The following is a 21370-nucleotide window of genomic DNA, read 5'->3' as shown; positions in this document are numbered from 1 at the left end:
TAATAAATTAATTTTTTAGAGCAGAAAAAGAGAAAAAGAAAAAAAAAGGGAAATAATTTATTATTAATGAAAAAATAAAAAATACATGTTGGCATTTCAGTCATTAAAATGACGTGGATTAAGTGTCCACATGTTAGCTTTTGATTTGCTCAAACAACCACATTAGATTTTTTTTAACAGAAAATAGTTAAGGGGCTAACTTGAGTGAGGAACTGAAAGTATGGGGTAAAATGATCGAAAAAAATAGTAAAAGGGTTTAAGTGAGAATTTTCCTATAGTCTTGGGCTAAAAATGATATTAAGCCTATTAATATTAACCCACATGTTTTTGTTCAATTATTTTTGTGATATTAATAAAAAAAATTTATTTTTGTGATATGACATATTTTAGTATTTTCAATATTCATTCTATTATGTTTCAATTGCTTCAAACAAATACCTCATAATTTGTATAATTTTCTCATAATTCAAATCGCCTGTAAATTAATTTATTTAAGAATAAAATTATCAAATAATTATAAATTAATATAAATATTATATTAATTAAAAATTTAATCTGATATCAACTATGTAGTGTAATAGTAATGAAGTCCTTTTTTTATAATAAAAAAAACTTAATCCGTACTTTAATTATACCATTTTTCCTATCTTCCTGTTTTTTCATCTATAAAGGTGCCTAAATTACATTTTTTTTCCGAAGTTGGTACCTTCATTAGTCGAATCATTAAATCTATTTTAGAAAAGCTTAACCCATAAATTAATACTTAAACTATACTTTTTTTTTTCAAAGTTGATACCTAAATTATTCTTCTTACTCATTTTACACTAAATGTTATATCCATTAAAAAAATCTAATCAAATAATAAACAGCCACCTCATATACACATAAAAAATATATTTTTTAATTTTTTTTATTTCTCTCTTTATATTTTCTATTTTTCCTCCCTCTCTTTTCTTTCTTCCTTTATAATGTCTAACAATATTAATAATGCTCAAAATTTGTCCTCTCTAGGTCGATACATTAACGATTAATTTTGTTTTTGAAATTCACCACATGTTTACTCAACTTGGTGGGATAAAAAAGTTATTTCATTGATTAAAACTAGTGTTTTTAGAATTAGACCAGACTAGTCGGTCTGAACGATCGAAAACTAGTTGGGGTACTAGTCTGGAGATAGGGATTGAACCGATTGACTTATAGATCGATATAAATCGATTGAACTGATTTTTTATTTTTTTATTTTTATGAATTTTTTAAATAATTTACTTGATTGAACGGAACAAATTGATCAAACTGGAAACTAAGGCCTAATCAATTCAACCGTCAATTTGGTCCTAAAGAAAGAAAAAAAAAAGAAAAAGAAAAATATTAAAGAAAATAGTTTTTTTATCATGCGTAAATTTTTAATTGGTTATTTTAAAAAAAATAGATTTAAGGATTAAACTAATAGATGTATTAACTTGGAAAAAAAAAGTTTAACTACCACTTGTGTCCAAAAAAATATTTAAGTATCAAAATAAGAAGGCATAACTTAGGTATCAATTTGTGGGTTAAGTTAAAATAAAAAAAGATTTAGTGATTTGACTAACAAGATATCAACTTGGAAAAAAGTAAGACTTAAAAGGTGTAAAAAACTCTCAATTTAAAAAAAATATGTAATTAAGCCCCTATTTTTTTGCACTCAATTGGGTACTTGAACTGTCAATACATAAAAAAAAACCTTCAAAAATTTTCAATTAAAGTTAACGACTCTAGTTTTTTCCAATTAAGGTATCATGTATCGCAACACAACTTGAAATGTGATAAAAATGATAAAAAATAAAAAAAATTAATAAAAATTATATAAAAATTATAAAATACTTCTTTTGGTACGATAATTTTTATAAATTTTAATGAATTTTATATTTTTTACATTTTTTTATAATTTTCTTGCGACATTATAAAAGTTTATAGTTTTTTTATATTTCTATATATTTTATATTTTTCAATGATTTTTATAATTTGTTTCCTAATTTTTAATAAAAATTAAATATTTTTATATTCTTTTATTAAAATTTAATAATTTTTATAATTTTTATTGATTTTTATTTTTTATTAATTTTTTGCCACGTGTCACTCAATTATTATGACACGTGATGACTTTAATTGTAAAAAATTAGGGGTAACGAACTTTAACAGTCAAAAAATATTTTTGATATATTTTAACAGTTTAAGTACCCAATTAACTGTAAAAAAAAGAGGTTAATTTTTTTTAAATGCGAAGACCTTTTCAACCATGAAGCCGAAAAAACAGTACAATTTAAGTACCATTTCGTATGTTAAGAATAAAAGAAAATTTATTTTACCGGACCTAACGAACAAGCATATTCTGGTTATTATAATTTTAAAATTTAAATAATAAATAAATAATTATTTTTAAATCCAACTAATGTGGAAAATAATTCTAGTTTAATAAGAAATTTTCCTTTTTTTTAAAAAAATATGATTACAAAATAGAAACATAAATAGACACGTGGAATGAATGTAAACCGGGAATTTGCGATATTTGTGATATTACATTTTAATAATAGACAAGTGTAATGAACGTAAACCGGGGTCTGCGATATTTGTGATATTATTTTTATTTTTAAAAAGTAGATAACTCTTTTTTTATAATATAAAAAAAGTAAACTATAAAAATAGTCACTTTTGTTTACTTAAATTTATATTTTAATTACTTATGATTAAAATGTTACATTTTAGTTACTCACGTTATCGTTTTGTTACGAAGCGATCACTCTATTGCTAAACTCTGTTACATCTAAGTTGGCATTTAAAACCTATTTGGACTATCGTTAGGTTGATAATAAAGTTTATTAGTAGAGAGACCACTTCGTAAAAAATAATAATATAAGTGACTAAAATGTAAAATTTTAAATATAAATGATTAAAATATAATTTAAGGCAAATAAAAGTAATAATTTTAATAATTTATATTTTAATAAAAATAAATCATACATAATACATAAGTTTAACAAGCTTCATGCGAGATTCGTGTGGATTTTTTTTGAAAAAAAAATTCAGTAACATAAGAAACTCCGTCAAAATTTTGTCGTTACTAACCAAGGCACGTTACGCATAAATAATTAAATACATAAACAAAAAAAAATATAATTTTCCCACTAATTGCTCACTAATAAAATTTTTTGTTTTAAAATTAATCACTAATACTTTATTAATAAAGGAAATCACATTTTGATACGTCAGGTTGTCACATGATTTCGGCCTGGTGAAACTGTCAACGCCAGCGAATCTATTGGCCCATCCCCTTTTTCAATTTATATGATCTGTCTTCGATTTTTTCAAAAAATTAATTATTTTAATTAATTTATAAATATTCCCCTTATTTTAATTATGTCTAATGTAAATAAAATAAAAATAAAATAAGATACTAATATATCCGCAACCATTAGCGTTACACTCACAGTACAGTGAAGCTGAGCTCACTATATTTATACTAAACTTCCCTTAGCTCTTCATAATTTCCACCTTGTCGGCGGTTCTTTGGAGCTTAAGGTCTTATCATTTCTCTCTTCGCTTGTCTTTCGGTTTGAATTTTTCTTTTATCTTTTTGGTTACCAGGAAAAATGGAGGAAACTGTTATTTTTTTTCCCTTTATATATCTACCTTTCAATTTCAACATTTGGATGGTGTTTTTCCTTTTAGTCTTTCTTTGTTTCGGATTTTCTCTTCTCGCTTTAGCCTTTATTTTGCTGTCGTTGTTACTTGTGTTAGATCTCTGCTCAGTTCCTGTGGAAAATGAGGGAAAATGAAGTAAATATTGTTATTGCTACCTAATAATGCTTTGTTTTATGTTCTTAAATTTTGAGAATACTTCTGATTTCTTTCGTAACTCTTACTATTTTTTTGGAAACAAAAGTATCACCTAATCTTTTTTTTTTTAAAAAAGTAGATCTGCAGCTTTAACAGTGATTGATGGTCTATTTGTTGTCTTTTATTTTTCTCCTCCTCTAAGTGCAAGTTGCTAGCCAAGCATGTCTTGGTTAACTGTTGACTGTACATAGAGAAGGAATTTTTTGTCTTATGTGTTTATTAGATTATTGTGCTGATGGTTCTGTTTTCGTCATAGAGATGGTTGAGCCGGTTTGGCTTTTGGGTTATTTTGGAAGACAAAAAGTGAAGCCATGAAAAGATCTGATGTCCTGAGCTAACTGGATTAATCTAATACTCTAAATATAATATTTTCATGCGTGGTTTTTATGATGCTGGCAAGACTGTGTCTTGCCGAATGTTTCTGATGTGGATTTTGAGTGAATGAAACATAACAAGTTAGCCATACTAGACTTGTTTTATTTATTTATTTTTTTGTAAGTAAAATGTTTATTAATCCAAAAAGAAGAAGCAGAAACCTGCTTTAGGAGGTTTGCATTTGTTGTTTGAAGCTTAACTTTCTGTTTTCGTGAATAGTAAAAGGATAAAAATATAATGGGTTGATGTGCAATTTGGTACTGATTGCTTGTCAGCTTGAAACAAGTCAATTTTAGAATTCTGATGTAACTGATGCATCTTTGATGCTATTGAAAATGCCTTTGCAATTTGCTATTTTCTCCTGCTTGAATAATATACTGATCAGTATGTGATTTAAGGAGCTATTTTCTTCAGAGGATTTGATCTTTGCTTTGCTTCCTATGTGTAAAAGATCGAACCCTTGACATGCATCTCTAGGTATTTTAGTTTTGCTACTTAGTTTGTGAACGTCCATCTGATCTTTTTGTGCTAAATGTTTGTCTTGTCCATATTTTTGGATATATGTATAGTTTGGTAGAATTACGGGTCCATGAAAATTAAACCTTTTGGGTTTTGTTGTTGCCTTTTTTGAACTTGAGTTCTTTCCTTTGGAGTGCAATGTGCCTTATGACTATACTCTTACTTATTGGTGCATGTAAACTTTAATCTCCTAGGTTGACAATGAATGAGTTTTTGGCATTCTTAATCCTTAAATGATAATTTTCTTGGGTTCCTGTGAAGGTTTCACTTTCTAAATCAGCAAGTAAAGTGTCTAGTTTAGTAGTTTATCTCATTTTATCATGAGAAGCTAATCTGTTACTTTTAGAAGTCTGAAAACCCTGAAATGTAAATGCTGTATGGAGTGTTTATATTTACTTAAAACTACTGTCATTGTTGTTGCAGAGGAAGAGGCATTCTTTCACTCCCAAAATGTCAGATCTTCAAGCACCCCTTCGCCCAAAGAGGAAGAAGGGCTTGGTGGACTTTTTGGTCCAGTTTCGTTGGGTTTTTGTTATATTTTTTGTCCTTCCTTTTTCGGCTCTGTATTACTTTCTCATATATCTTGGAGATGTCAGATCCGAGATGAAGTCCTACAAGCAGCGTCAGAAGGAACATGATGAAAATGTTAAGAAAGTAGTGAAGCGTCTCAAACAGAGGAATCCAAAAAAGGATGGTCTTGTATGCACAGCCCGCAAACCATGGATTGCGGTGGGGATGCGGAATGTAGACTATAAGAGAGCTCGCCATTATGAAGTTGATTTGTCTGCTTTCCGTAACATTCTTGAAATTGATAGAGAGAGAATGATTGCAAGGGTTGAGCCACTTGTAAACATGGGGCAGATTACACGTGTCACAGTTCCAATGAATCTTTCCCTTGCTGTGGTTGCAGAGCTTGACGATCTTACAGTAGGTGGTCTCATCAATGGCTACGGGATTGAAGGAAGCTCACACATCTATGGCCTGTTTTCTGATACTGTTGTAGCTTATGAGATAGTTTTGGCTGATGGCCGTGTTGTTAGAGCTACCAAGGACAATGAATATTCTGATCTTTTCTATGCTATCCCATGGTCTCAAGGAACTCTTGGGTTTCTTGTTGCTGCAGAAATCAAGCTTATACCTGTTAAAGAATACATGAGACTGACATACACGCCTGTAGTGGGGAATTTGCAGGACCTTGCTCAAGGTTATATGGACTCTTTTGCACCCAGAGATGGTGATCAGGATAATCCAGAGAAAGTTCCCGATTTTGTAGAAGGCATGGTCTACTCACCCACTGAAGGTGTGTTCATGACTGGGAGATATGCCTCTAAAGAAGAGGCCAAGAAGAAGGGGAATAAAATTAACAATGTAGGTTGGTGGTTTAAACCCTGGTTCTACCAACATGCGCAAACGGCCTTAAAGAAGGGAGAGTTTGTAGAGTACATTCCTACAAGAGAATATTACCACAGGCACACAAGATGTTTGTATTGGGAGGGGAAGCTTATACTTCCATTCGGAGATCAATGGTGGTTTAGGTTTCTTTTGGGCTGGTTGATGCCACCCAAGGTTTCCTTGCTCAAGGCTACTCAAGGTGAATCTATAAGAAACTATTACCATGAGATGCATGTCATTCAAGACATGCTTGTTCCTCTTTACAAGGTTGGGGATGCCCTTGAGTGGGTCCACCATGAGATGGAGGTAAATTTTATGTTATTGCCTTGTTTTTCCTTTCATTACCTCATTATTATTTTATGTTGCAATTAATCCATCTCTCACTCTTAATGTTTTTCTTATGATGAAATGACTGTTTTGTGGGTTACCTTGATTGTGAAAACACAAGAAAGATTGGAATTTCATCATGGATAATTTCCTGATTGAACTCATTTAAATTTGTAACTTAAGATCTTAATGATGCTTGTATAAAATGTGGATTCTCCAGATCTATCCCATTTGGCTCTGCCCGCACCGACTGTTCAAGCTTCCTGTCAAGACAATGGTGTATCCTGAACCAGGCTTTGAGCAGCAGCACAGACAAGGCGACACACCATACGCTCAGATGTTCACCGATGTTGGGGTGTATTATGCTCCAGGCCCTGTATTGAGGGGTGAAGTATTTGATGGTGCTGAGGCAGTTCGTAAAATGGAGCAATGGCTGATCAAAAACCATAGTTTTCAGCCACAGTATGCAGTGTCGGAGCTGAACGAGAAGGATTTCTGGAGGATGTTCGATGCTGACCTGTATGAGCATGTGCGTAGGAAGTACGGAGCTGTGGGAACATTCATGAGTGTGTACTACAAATCCAAGAAAGGAAGGAAGACCGAAAAAGAGGTCCAAGAAGCGGAGCAAGCCCACCTTGAAACTGCCTATGCAGAGGCTGATTAGTGAGCATGGGGGAGTTTGGTAGATTTTATGTGAGAGGAATCTTTGCATTCTCTTTGTTGTCTCTTTAATTTAGTATTTGCTTTCAGCGATGGTATTATGGGGGGTCGGAACTGATGTTATGGGATAGGTTTAAGCAGTGAATGTTGTGGGATGATTTATGGCTATAGTTTAGCTATTATGGATAGACTTGTGATAATGAGAGGCTTTTGTTTTTAGCTCTCATATTTGGCTGCGCCTGCTGCAATCACTCCAACATTACCTTTCAACCAAAAGTTGCTATTGCTGGTTTGTTGGTTCTTGCATACCAACATGCTTTCCCTCTTACCTATAAATCGGATTCCAATTCAATTAGGGAATTATTAAAAATTCATTTTATTTGTAAAGTAAATTATATAACTACATGAATTTTTTCAACTTTCTATACTTTAATAAAAATTAAAAATTTATCCATAATGAGATTTAAACAAAAAACATTATGCTTTTACTATTTGAGCTCAATTTTTTAAAATTTTATATAAAACTTAATAAATATATTTATTATAAAAATTTGTATATATATTAATAATATGGTTGATTGAGTTAGTGTCATAAATTAACTCAATATTAACATAGTATTGATGACAACACAATGATAAATAAATTGTATTTTTAATTTGATTATTTTTATATTTAAATTTCATTTTACTCTCAATTTAATCTATTATTTTCATTTTAATATAATATATATTTCATATGTTATTATTAATTAGTTCCAAACCGTACGGATCATTATTTATTATATGTTATTTTTAAACATATCATGTTCTAAAGATGTGATTTCCACCCTATATGCATGTGATAAAATTTCTAATAAAAATTAATAACTTAAATTCCATCTTTTTTGAAGATAAATTAAAGGAAACATTTCTTTTTGTTTTTCGGTTTAAATTTTAAGTTAGTCTTAAAATTTTAAAATTTGAGTGAAATATTAATATTTATATCAATTAAATTGTTGTTAGTTTAGATATATCCTACTTGTTCATTCAATATTTGATACACATGTTTAAAATAAGACTAATGTGATTGTTTAAAATTTAATCACCAAATTATATCTAAATTAATTTAAAATTTAATTGTTAAAATATTAATATTTTAATATTCATTTAAAATTTAGAAATAAATTTAAAGATTAAATCATGTCTAATAAATTTAACCCTGCATTAAATGAATTATTTGGAATCTTTTTTGCAGAAGTGAGATGGGCAGAGCGAGCGATAATCGGATCCTCTGCAACGCACAAAAAGATGTAAAAGAAGAAATGGCGCTCTTAGACGGTTTATACTTTTTAACAGACTGTTATTATCTGCCAGTACAAAAAACTACAATGAAATTCATCAATCACTGAAGCCATCACATCATCATCATCATAATATCATCATCATCATCATCATGAATGCAGTATATCTAAAAAGTCAGACGCTTTCAATCTCTTTCGTGTGAGTGTGTGTGTATATATATATATATCACTTGGTGTGTCTTTTAGGTGAATTTCGTAGGGTAGGCAAATATCTGAAAATAGAATATGGACAGCCAAAAAACCTGAAAATATTTTGGCAACCTTTTTCTTCAATGTGATCACCTCCACTACCCTGTGAGCTTAAATGGCTGAGGTAAGTTTTGCCTTCATATATATAACATAGCTGCTGCCACAGAAGAACACTTAAACCGATCTGCAACGAAACACTCGAAACAAATAGATAAACAAGAATAAGACCCCTGGCTGAAAGTTGGACTGCTGAGCTCACCAAAGCAAGCATAACTTCCTTGAATGCTCGAATTGCCAAATCTCTGCCGGAACCATTCAAGTGCCCGAGGGATCTGTACTTTACTGGTGGCCAGATATGTAACCCGGCATACGCGGATATGAATGAAATGTAGATTGTACTGAAAACAGCTGAAAAAAGGAAGGCGATGAAATGCCGATGATTTGCTGCGCCAACGCAGTTCCCTATCTGTATGCAACAAAAACCAATCCCGACTTCAAAAATTAATATTGAATACTCAGAGAAACCTTCTTGTTTACCGTACATTTTGCATCTACACTTTCAGAATATGCTTAATACTTACAAAAGGACAGTGATGATCCATGTCTAGAACACATGTACCACACGAACGGCAGTGATGCGCTCTTGGTGATTTCGGTTTCACACAATAGTGGCAGAAGGTATAATTTTTGAGGTCACCTTTCCCTACAACTGGATAGCTACCCCACAACAAGGTTGGAGGTGTGCCGGCACATCGGAATGCAGATAAGCTGAAGGTTGAAACAGTAGTTGCAGCCAAAATAGCTGTTAAGATGTAATGAAATATCCCAAAGGTATAGCTGACAGAGAAAACAAACCAATGCACCGCCCATACTCCCCCACCTGCAATTTCATGCCAACATATTATGATCAGAAATATAAAAATTCATGAAACATTATTAGTGCAGTTAGTAACAAGCTGGATGTTGTCGTATCAAAAGGAGGATACAATTAAATTCAGCAGCAGCAAAAGAATCAACTACGTGGATATACATAATAAAAGATTTCTTAAACATCTGAGATCTAACTATGAATCTAACTACACAAAAGTTTCCACAATCTTTTTCGTAAACAACTAATCCATTATAATACTATTGTCAAAATTCTTAAACATATATTTTTCACTTCAAAGTCACCCATGAAAACTTATAAGCAGATGATTTTCCAATGTTAATATTGACAGCTCCATTTTGGGATAACTATTTTTGTAAATTGAACGGTGAATTTGGAAAGTTAAAATAGTCAAGTCCAGAAATTCTGAGGTTGAGATTAAGCAAAAACAAATACAAGGGATGATTTGAAAACTAAATGCCGAGATTCAGGGTATCAATTGTAATTTCCTAATACTACTTAAACCTCAAGTCACACTGAAGATGTGCCTTTAAGTGGAGAGTTTCAACTATTATATAAACCACAATGGGAGAGAGGGAAAGAGCATACATATCAAAAAGAGCATAAATACGGAGAGAATCGTAACAAAGCAACGGTCTTGCAAGCGCCTCCCCCAAAGACACTTGGTTTCGGTTTTATTTACATTTTGACTTGTAATGGCTCCACACCAACCACACTTGAAAACAGGTGCATGAGTTCGAAGGAGGAGACGCAATCCACAACCCCAGCATATAGTTGCATGATCCTCATTGACTGTTGTTACAAAATAATCCTACAAAAGTCGAAAACTGTTTAGTATTCTTCAGTCACCCGATTAAGGAAATCCACTTTTTCATTGTACTTGCCCATTAAAATACAAATTTCAACAGATACAGTTTTTATACCTGTCTCAACCTCTATATTTGGAGATTGGAAGTGACACAAAACACTCAATCTCAATCTGCTTTTTTATACAATTTTTATATCAATCTGAACCTCTATATTTGGAGATTGGAAATGACACGCAACCACTCACTTATGCTCCACTTTCAGTATAATAACATAATTTATTTTCTTCCTCACTTTTTTTTCCCTTTAGGATTCCATCAAATGGTTTTTCATAAATGTTATCAATCAAATCCACAACTGCTCAATCGCCATAGAAAACAAGATCGCACAGTTACATATTCGAAGTGGTTTTTACATTTCATGTTGCATTTTTTAATCATTCACTTTGCACTTTCTTTTCCTAAATAAAATCTGACTTTTTATATCTTTAAATCTTTTCTTTATTTCCTTCAATCTTTTACAGGAAAATAGCATATCAAAGAAATGACAGGGAAAAACTTCAAACATTTTACTTCTATCATTAATTTTAGTTTAAAATTTAATAAATTATCTGATAAAACAGCTCAGCAGATAGGACTTGTTTGATTTTCCGCAAATAAATGTAAAAAGTATCAGCAAGAGCAAGACTGAAGTTCTCTACATGTTTTTGTAGAAAAAAAGGTAAAATAAACCAAATCCTACCAACCCCTTCATTTTGGGAATGCCGGAAAAAGTCCTAGAAAGTACTTAGAATGCAGATAAATTTCAATTGTCAGAACAGGAAATAGAGCATGAAATGCTATACCATCTAGAAGGGCAATATGCTGGTGATAGTTTCATTTTCCTTTATTTTAAATGGATTCATCAAGGATTCTTAGATTATGGTCCTTAGCTATACTAGGTAGAAATTTAGTGGTAGTTTATGTTTATTTTACTAAGGTATTCTGCTATGTTGTACAGTTACACCATGACCACTGAATTTCTAGGAGGAATAATATCTACTTTTCTTTTTCAAGTTTTTTTCCTTTTTTTTTAGGGTTTGAGTTTTGATTGTTTTTCCTTCCTAGATTACAGGAAACACACAATTTGCATTGTGCAATTCAAACTTGATTTTAATAACTAATTTTTTTATGTGGAATTACTATGAAATAAAGCAACATACAACTCCAAATTAAATATTCTGTTTAACATTTAACCATAACTTCATCACCAAAAAATAAATAAAAAGTAAACAAATAAAACATCCTATTTATATAGCTTAATTATATCTACACAAAACTAATAATAATAAATAATAACAAAAGTAACATTATAAATTGAGCAAGCTAATTTTTCCCTTTCCAGACTGCAGAAACACACGCAATTTGCATTGAACAATTCAAACTTAATTTTAACAACTAAGTTTTTTATTTTAACAAAATTAATTCGACTAACTCATAATTCAATTAGTTTTCAAGCAAAATTTGTGTGCAAATTACTATGAAATAAAATCAAAAGCCTACTACTAATGAATAAACTGATAAACATTCAAGCAAAACTAAAATTCCTTCATCACATCAACAACCAAAAAAAAAAATCCTATTTATCATCCAACTTAATTACATAAACACAAGACTAATAAATAATAACAAAAATGGCGTTATAAGTAGAGCAGGCTAATTTTTCAAAAGGTAAAACAGAACACAAGAAATAGAAAAGTATAAATTTAAAAAAAAAACGATATGAAACAAAAAGAGGAAAAAAGATCTCAGAACTACGATGAAAGGAAGAGGAAACAGAAGAAAATAAAAGGAAAAGAAGAAGAAAAATAGAAGTAACCTTGCTGGACTCAGCCGACTCAGCCATGTTCTTCGAGCTTTTGTTTTTTTCGGTGAATTACTTATTGTTGTGCGGTATTCTTATCAGTTCATTTCTAATATTTTACTCAACTCGAGAGAGGTCTGTCCCTTCTTCCTTCCTCACTTTTGCTTGGTTGAAATCGGAAAAACATTTGAAAATTATTAGATTTGGAATTTGGAGATTAAAACAATAAGATTAATCAATTAAAAAAAATCCAATTCGTGTTCTTTTTTAATATCACGATCTTGTTTCTCGGGCCTTAGCCCATTATCCACCAAATTTTGCATTTTCAGAAAATTGATTTTGTTTTTTTTTTGGAATTCAGCGAAAAATATTTTGAGTTAATAGAATTGACGATTCATCTTAATTTAGTTTAAAATTTTTCTCAAGTGGAATGAAATTTAAGTTGAGTCGAATAAAGTAAAATTATTTGAATTAAATTTAAAAAATTAAATATGTTAAATTAAAATAATTAATTCCATATTTTAGCAGATAAATTTGAAACTATATATATTTAAACATTTTTTCAAAGAAAAAATAATAAAAAATATATATTTTAGTATGATTTAGAAAATTTTTAACTTTTTATATTCTTTAAAATTTTTATAAATTATTTTGATTTTTTTTTAATTTTGGTTTAGAGACAGTCTCAGGTAGACAGTTTCTATGGGGCATAGGCCTCCCAAAAGGTAACGGAGGCGTGCAAAGGTTTCCTCGGGCCGGACGGAGATTGGCCCTCGAGTGCAAAGGCAGAAGGGAGCTTGACTGCAAGACCCACCCGTCGAGCAGGGACGAAAGTCGGCCTTAGTGATCTGACGGTGCCGAGTGGAAGGGCCGTCGCTCAACGGATAAAAGTTACTCTAGGGATAACAGGCTGATCTTCCCCAAGAGCTCACATTGACGGGAAGGTTTGGCACATACCAATTTGCTCATTTTCAAAATTGACAAAGGCTAAACAGTATTTACATCAATTTGTTTTTTAAACTATTTAAATTATTCAAGTTATTTGAATTGTAAAATTTAACTTGACTCAAACTCGTAACTCGAACTACTTATTTGAGTTGATTTAAATAACTCGATTCGATTAATTTGAAATTCAAATTTTTTTCAATTTTTCCGAATCGAATAAAGTTTTGCTTACTGCTAATTTTATATACTAATATTAATAAATAATTAATTAAACTCTATTTAGTCTCCCTCCATTTTTTTTACTTTTTAAAATGTGCATTTTGAATCCTAACCTATTCTTTTTTTATTTTTATTTCAATATATCTTAATTTTTTAAACATTTGATAATATAATATATACTTTTTGGCATTGACAAATTTTTGCACATTAAAATAAAGGAAAAAAAAAGTCACCATTGGATAATTAGATCTTGATTCTTAGCTTACTTTTTTTTCTTCCTTGCTAATTATTCTAGACTAATCTTCTCTTTAATATTAATCAATGGATAGGTTTAAATTTGGATTTTAAATCCAATGGTCCATATTGTTTCCTACACACACACAAAAACTCCAATTTCCTCTTTATCCATCAATGAATTTCAGTGGTTGGGATTTAACATGGAAAATTTAATCCAATGGTTATAATTTATTTTGTTTAAATTAAAATCCTTCACTCTATTTGTGAAGTCTAAAATTTCTGTTAATAATGTATCAAATAATAAAACTATTGATGAAGGTAATATTACGAATTAATTTTAAACAAATGTTAAAATACACCAATTTAGTTAAGTAAGGAAATGTTGCAATAACGCAATTACATAAATACAAATGAGATATTTAAGTAATTATCTACTTCTCACAATTTAATCCTCATTTTTAGGGTTAGCAAAAAAAATCGAGAAATTAAAAATTAATCTATTTCAAATTGAAGTATTTGAACAGTTTATGTAATATAAATAAAAAAATCAATGATTATTCAAACCAAAGTAAATTATCACGAATAGTTCAAAAAATTTTACAAAAGAAACGAGCGTAATCGAACTGAACTTCCCCTTACTCGTTTCATAGATTCTAGTTAAGAGTATATTGAAAGGAAAATTACATTTTTGTACCCAAAATTGGGATTCAAACCCCTGACATCATATTAAATATGCAGTTTAATCCTTGAGGAGGAACCAGCTTAATGGCTATGTTACAAAATCATAATACAACGGCTGGTCGCTATCTATCACCCACCAATCCATCTCTACCATCCTTAACCTCCAGTAGGCAAAACCAGCAGCCAAGCAATCAAGAATGCAAGGCAAAGCAATAGTTTTTGGTGACTGCTAGGCCTTGCTGTTAAGCATAATTCTTATAATAATAGATTATTAAAATCATGTTAGCTTCTTGGAGATTACCATATTTTTATTATTTATCCTTTTATGCATATAGTTAACGAACAATACATGGATATCTCAACTTCTTAAAATGGTTGCTTCCAAGGTATATGTAAACACTGAACTACCAACACTTTATATTAACCAACCTTATGTTTCTAACACTATAAGTATCAATGTGGTTCTTTCAGTTCCAGCACACACATACACAGACACAAAAAAAAAAAAATCATAAGCATTTACAAAAAAATGGCAATGCAGCTTGATAGTTGCTTTGGGTCATTTTTTCTCTGCATTTTCTGCTTTGCTTGGTTTCTGACTTTTCCAGCTGAAGCTGCAGTGAGGAAGTATCAATTTGATGTGGGTTTTCTATTTTTTTTTATTATAATTTTCAGAAGGGTTAAGGGCTTTATCTAACTCTTTGTTTGTACTTCTGGGTTCAGATAAGAGTCAAGAATGTAAGCAGGCTTTGCCATGCAAAACCAATTGTCACAGTGAATGGAAGATTTCCAGGACCAACCATTTATGCTCGAGAAGGCGATCGAGTTCTCGTCAAGCTTACCAACTATGCAAAATATAACATTTCCATTCATTGGTATGTCTTTTACATCCATCTCTAACCTATCGTTATGCACAACATATGGAAATGGTTGAATCAACTTATTGTTTATGTTTATATCCAGGCATGGGTTAAAGCAATTTCGTAATGGTTGGGCTGATGGACCTGCATACATAACACAATGCCCTATCAAGACCGGACATAGTTACACCTACGACTTTAATGTCACAGGACAACGAGGAACATTATGGTGGCATGCACATATTTTGTGGCTACGAGCTACGGTCTATGGTGCCATTGTCATTATGCCGAAAGAAGGAACAATGTTTCCATTCCCTAAACCTCATAGAGAAACTGAGATAATCCTAGGTTTGTAATGGGGTTAAAGTCACTAATATTTCAAAGTTCTTTGATATAGAGAAATGGAGTATCTAACAGCCTAATTTTTATATGCAGGGGAGTGGTGGAATTCAGACGTTGAAACACTTGTAAACGGAGCCAATAAAATGGGGTTGCCACCACCAACGTCTGATGCTCATACGATTAATGGGAAACCAGGGTCACTCTTTCCGTGTTCGTTGAAACGTAAGTTTTAGCTTCGTGGTTTAGACCAAAAAGAACAATTTTTAAGAAATGATCATCTTCAAGAATTATGCTAATGTTATGCAATGTGACTTGTTTCAATTTTAGATACCTTCTCGATGGAGGTTGAGGCAGGCAAAACTTACTTGTTACGGATTATCAACGCTGCACTCAATGATGAACTGTTTTTCACGATCGCGGGTCATAACATGACTGTGGTAGAGATTGATGCTGTCTACACCAAGCCCTTCACAACCAGGGTCATCCTAATCGCGCCAGGTCAAACTACCAATGTTCTAATCAAAGCAGATCAACCTCCAAGTCGATATTTCATGGCAGCCAGGCCTTTCATGGATGCACCAGTTCCCGTGGATAACAAAACTGTTACAGCAATTCTACATTACAAAGACATCCCGAAGACGGTTATTCCATCCATGCCCAAATTGCCTGCACCAAACAACACCAATGTGGCCCTGAGCTATAACAAAAGACTTAAAAGCCTAAATACCCCACAATTCCCGGCAAAAGTCCCACTAAAAGTCGACCGCCATCTATTTTACACAATTGGTTTAGGTGCAAACCCATGTTCAAGTTGTCAAAATGGTACACAACTCACAGCTTCATTGAACAACATTACCTTTGTGATGCCAAAGGTTGGTCTTCTACAGGCTCATTATTTCAACATCAAAGGAGTATTTAAAACTGACTTCCCCGACCAACCTCCGGTCCCATTTAACTACACTGGTGCTCCACTTACAGCAAACCTTGGCACTTCATTAGGAACAAGGCTCAGCAAGGTGGCTTTCAATTCCACCGTTGAGCTGGTATTACAGGATACAAACCTCCTTACGGTGGAGTCACACCCATTCCATCTTCACGGTTTCAATTTTTTCGTTGTCGGAAGTGGTATTGGGAACTTCAATCCCTCCAAAGACCCTGCTAAGTTCAACCTCGTCGATCCCCCGGAGAGAAACACAGTTGGAGTGCCAACCGGAGGATGGACAGCTATAAGATTCAGAGCTGATAATCCAGGTAATTTCTCACATATATGACCCTTTCAATAAATAGTTTTGGAGCTTATCGAACTTACTCAGGCTTTTTGGACTAATTTGCAGGAGTTTGGTTTATGCATTGTCACTTGGAGCTGCATACAATGTGGGGTCTAAAGATGGCCTTTGTGGTCGAGAACGGGAAGTCACCGGAAGAGTCTATTATACCACCACCAATGGATCTTCCTCCTTGCTAGAACATTGCAAAAACGATTATTAATTCTTTCTTGATGAACACATTTTATGTATTTATTTCTTCTTTTCTTCTAAACTAAACTGCTCCCCTTGTGCAGTTCCAGGCTATTCTCTCGGGATCAAAATATCCCATGATCATAATGCCTTATTTGAGATTGTTTTCCCCATTTATGAGATACCGAGTTTCATCAATGAAGCTTTCATACACTGGCTCCATAACAGTCCTTTCATTTTCTCCATTAGATTACTCTGGTTGTCCAATAATCAAGTAACTACAGAAGGGAGAAAAAAAAAAGAATTGAGTGATCCACAAAGCTAATTAAAATTCTTAAAAAGTGTTGGTCCGTGGGATAAAATAAACTTATAAAAAATTAATGAAAATTTTAATGTGTAGATCCATGTCATTTTCTTTAAGACTCTGTTTAGCTCTACGTTTTGAATGGACGAAAACAATACACTGAAATACGAAAGATGGTGAGAAAATAGAGAGAAATTTTGTTGCATTTATATATTGTTCTACAAAAACAATGAAGATATTGTTGCATTTATATGCCAGAAATTAAACAAAGTTTTTCAATTAGTTGACAAAGTTTCAGTTGCCACTACCTCAATATTTTCACAATTTTGTTATCTGTTTACAGTTGATGGGGGGATTGCTCTTAGATTCGAAGGCTTCGATCTTTTTGAGCAACAAGATTGTGACTTACTAAATCCTAACCTTCTAGTGAAATTCTTCCAACTTCTCTTATACTTCACCAGCTTCCGAAGCTCCTCTTTCATACCCGAACAATCTTTTTCGAGCTCGGAAACTCGATGCGTCACATCATCCTCGCCATCGGTTGCATGATGAGACCCATCTTTCTTGAGTCCAACGTTTCCACTGGGATTTGCTGAGTTTTCGAGATTGTCAGAGACGAAAAACCATCCAGAAATCGACTTACGAAGTCGTAGTTGTTCGAAGAAGAGTACTTGGACAATAACTCGAAGCGGTAGCCTCTCGTTCTGGGCTGCATGTGTACTAGCTTCCAATGAGAGCTTTTGACAGTTCATCAGTCTACATAGTTGCTCTCTCTCGGGATCCGTAATCCATGGATGTGCCTGCAAATGCGAAATATGTAAAACGAATCAGGGACTGGACCCCTTAAGAATTAACAACATTGAAATATAGAAACCAGGGGAGATAATACTACCTTCAAATACATATCAATGGCATGATAGAGGCCATCATCAAGCTGTCTTGCATAATCCGGGATGCTAGAAGCAAGAGCCTCGAACTTCGGAAGCTTGAAATTAACATCCGGTGCTACTTCAGCTAAAAATCCGTCTATCAGCCTAGCCACCGTTGTCATTGGCGCCATTGAATTGGATTCATTCGTTAATTGCCCCTCCTCAACTATGTTATCCGGAGTTGCTACAGCCGCAGCCTGCTCTTCTAAGAAGAAATGATCAAGTATCCTCTGAACACAGTCTATATCGTAAAGGGTCTCAGAATGACCCATATTTGGTATGAGCAAGTCAACAAGTGAAGCTTGATCCAACTGTGATCCAACCCTCTTCTCCAAAATTTCCCGGCACGATGGACTTGCATGCAGTACCATAGCCGTACGAAGGAGTCTAATGAGAAACTTGGTTGATGTGACTCCCTTCTTGTTAGGAATTAACCCCACAATCTCTTCCAAGAGAGCCCTTTGACCGGATTCTGAAGGGTTCAGAATATTTGGCCCGGGGTTTGCATCGTCGAAACTCGATTGTCGATTCATCAAGGGCAGATACCTCCTAGCATAGTATACCACTGATGCAGCAATGCTCTCAGGCCTCATTCCTCTTGATTCAATGGCTAAAATCAGTCTTCTATATAGTGGTAAACTAAGGAACGTTACATCTTCGTACCACCAGTTGTCACTTGTAGGTTTCGTCTTGGTCATGGTCGATATTCCGTTCCATAAGCTGGTGGTTTCAGGACTTTGATTGCTCTTGCGTCCCGCCAAAGGCCAGCCAAATAAACATGGATCTGCACAAGCCTTGGTTGCCAACGAATCAATGCACCTGGACACAATGTGAAGGTCTTCAGCATGTGCCATAACTTCCTCACATGCTTCAAGAGCTCGTATTGAATCCGCCCAATTGCCGAGCAATTCGTTAAGGAAAGACTCCGTTTGCGAGATGAGATTCCCTTTTCCATATTCATCGGTCATATGGAGATACTCTGCAGCACAACGAACACTAACTACGTTTTGTGCATTGAGTTCTATCTTAACACCATAGCAAAACTTGGATATAAGCTCAAAAGCTATGGCTCCACCAGGTAAATCATCAAGCCTCAGACTAAAACTTGCTCCATCACCATTAGGACACTCTTCAATAAGCTTCCTTAGCAATCTACTTCTCGAAAGCAATGGAAACTGCAAATTGGTGTCGAGATCGAATCAACTCAGCATCCATTTCAAAGACAAAATATAGATGAAATAACACACCTTATGGAGCTGGAAAGACATTTCACCAATGTTAATGTTAACATCACTAGGAAGTCCAGATGTACAGATCCTGAAAAGAAAATAACCATAATCCAGATCCATGAATCCCAACATTGCGGTAAGTCCGTACGTTCTTACCGTCTCATTGTGCCTTTTAGTTCAATGATTGTTCATAATCCAACGCACCGTGTTTGAAGATAAGTGTCTCATTAACAAGACATTCTACTTATAACATGTCTGACACAGACCGAGATTTGTCTAGGAATTTAGGTCAAATTCAAATTATTTATCAAATTATGTTAAAATTTACAGTGCTATCAAGAATACGATTAATGCATGCATAGTACACAACCTTAAAGAATTGCACACCAAAAGTCAACAGTGTTTAATGCAGAAACTTATAAAATAGCAAAAACCCACTTTTTTTTTTAGCAAAAAAAATGCTTACCAAGAATTACCTTCACGATGAAATGCTTCAGACTTAGAACCCAACCTCAAAATTGCCATTATGTTTTGTTGTTTCTTAAAATGGACAACCTTGAAACCATGAAGAAAAAAACAAGACACAAGAATGAATAAAGAACCATTGTCAACTTGAAAGAAAATAATTAAGGAAAAAGGAAAAATAGTAAGTTGGCGAGTCTAAAGCAAGGACGTGAAGAAATATAAGGAAGTGGTTCCAAATGGCTTCCTTAGGGGTTAGCACTTGACTTTCATCTCCTTTTTTATCTCACACTTTTGCATTTATTTAATATCATTCATTTCTATCCATTTTCACTTTCTTATATTTCAACAAGTTAATTCATTTAAACCACTAATTTTTGCTAATTATTTGTATATAAATAATTAATGATAATGCTTAACAATCTTATCAATAGGAATAAATTCTTAATTTTTTATAAAGTAAAAAAATTGTGAAATTAAAGTAGTAGTGGTTGTTGTAAAACCAAAATAGTAGAGATTGTTGTATTTTTGTAAAATAAAAGAATGGAGTTTATGATTAAAGAATAATATTTGGTACCATTATAATATTTAGACTTCATAGGTAAGTTAAGAGGTTGATAAGTGTTTAGAAGTATCTATGAATCGGGTTAGGACCAATCAAAATTTTAAGCCTATTTGCTAGGCTCAGGCCCAGATCGGCCCAAAAAAATGAATCTAAAATTTTGCTCAGACTCGATCCAGATAAAAATACTAAAACCCGAGCTCGACTTGCCTGTATTAATTTTTTATATTATTATTTTTATATAATTTTTTTAAAAAATAATACATAAAAAAATACTAAAAACATTGAAATAAATTTTTCCAAACAAACTAAAAATATATATATACTTAAATAACATTAAGATAAGTGTAACTTAACAAGTGGATGCCTCTAAAATAGTAACAAAATTAATAATAAAACAAGAGTTATATAATATTCAAACATTAGCAACACAATAGTGAAATTGTAGTAAAATAGTAAGAAAAGAACAAGAAAATAGCAAGAAAATAGTAAAGAAAACCAGGAGTTTTTTTTCTTTTTTGCATATTTGGGATGGGTCAGGCTTGGGCCAAAAAGCTTTACTTGAAACCTAGCCCGTTTTTTAAACAGACATTATTTTTTGTCCAAACTCATTTTTTTTAAGACTTTGTGAAATAAAAAATACATTAACAATACACTAAATACTAACCCAATAATTAAACCATTCAAAATAAAATTAATCTCTCTCACACAAAATTCCAATACCCTTTAACCTTTTAATTTTCAACCCATTTTGTGTGAAGGCTAATGTTATTGTGTATTTTGGGTGGTTGGTTTACAAAATAAGATTAATTTAAATATGAGTTTGATGTGATCTAAAGACCATGGAAGGTTTCGATAGGCTTATGCAAATATATTGGAATCAAGTCTAAATAGTCATGCGCAAGTTGGGTTGAGCCCAATTCCCATGCT

The 21370-nt window shown here is 32.7% G+C and overlaps 4 protein-coding genes across 5 annotated transcripts; 2 read left to right on the top strand and 2 right to left on the bottom strand.

Annotated features, from left to right (window-relative positions):
• Positions 1-3538: 3538 nt before the first annotated feature.
• On the top strand, positions 3539-7372 carry LOC107913489 (delta(24)-sterol reductase). 2 transcript variants are annotated; one of them, NM_001327083.1, is given in 3 exon segments: positions 3539-3555; positions 5191-6465; positions 6707-7372. In NM_001327083.1, coding segments are annotated over 2 exon segments (1692 nt in total). In that variant the 5' UTR covers positions 3539-3555; positions 5191-5217; the 3' UTR covers positions 7151-7372.
• A 1064-nt stretch (positions 7373-8436) lies between these two features.
• LOC107913488 (protein S-acyltransferase 11) lies at positions 8437-12448 on the bottom strand. The gene is made up of 4 exons (XM_016842091.2): positions 12229-12448; positions 10153-10375; positions 9257-9555; positions 8437-9141 (listed from the first exon to the last, which is right to left on the bottom strand). The coding sequence occupies exons 1-4, from the start codon at positions 12253-12255 to the stop codon at positions 8653-8655; spliced, it is 1038 nt and encodes a 345-aa protein (XP_016697580.1). The 5' UTR covers positions 12256-12448; the 3' UTR covers positions 8437-8652.
• Positions 12449-14775: 2327 nt separating this feature from the next.
• LOC107913486 (laccase-11) lies at positions 14776-17152 on the top strand. Its single transcript, XM_016842090.2, has 6 exons — positions 14776-14935; positions 15019-15170; positions 15259-15503; positions 15591-15719; positions 15825-16748; positions 16832-17152. The coding sequence occupies exons 1-6, from the start codon at positions 14825-14827 to the stop codon at positions 16960-16962; spliced, it is 1692 nt and encodes a 563-aa protein (XP_016697579.2). The 5' UTR covers positions 14776-14824; the 3' UTR covers positions 16963-17152.
• Positions 17153-17356: 204 nt separating this feature from the next.
• LOC107913485 (BTB/POZ domain-containing protein At5g03250) lies at positions 17357-20215 on the bottom strand. Its single transcript, XM_016842089.2, has 4 exons — positions 19883-20215; positions 19435-19504; positions 18151-19362; positions 17357-18058 (listed from the first exon to the last, which is right to left on the bottom strand). Exons 1-4 carry the CDS (start codon positions 19939-19941, stop codon positions 17588-17590), a joined length of 1812 nt encoding a protein of 603 aa, XP_016697578.2. The 5' UTR covers positions 19942-20215; the 3' UTR covers positions 17357-17587.
• Positions 20216-21370: the final 1155 nt, after the last annotated feature.

Source organism: Gossypium hirsutum, chromosome A13, assembly GCF_007990345.1.
Source record: "Gossypium hirsutum isolate 1008001.06 chromosome A13, Gossypium_hirsutum_v2.1, whole genome shotgun sequence".
Taxonomy (NCBI): domain Eukaryota; kingdom Viridiplantae; phylum Streptophyta; class Magnoliopsida; order Malvales; family Malvaceae; genus Gossypium; species Gossypium hirsutum.
Note: the sequence above shows the minus strand (reverse complement) of the source record. Positions and strands in the feature narration are given on the sequence as shown.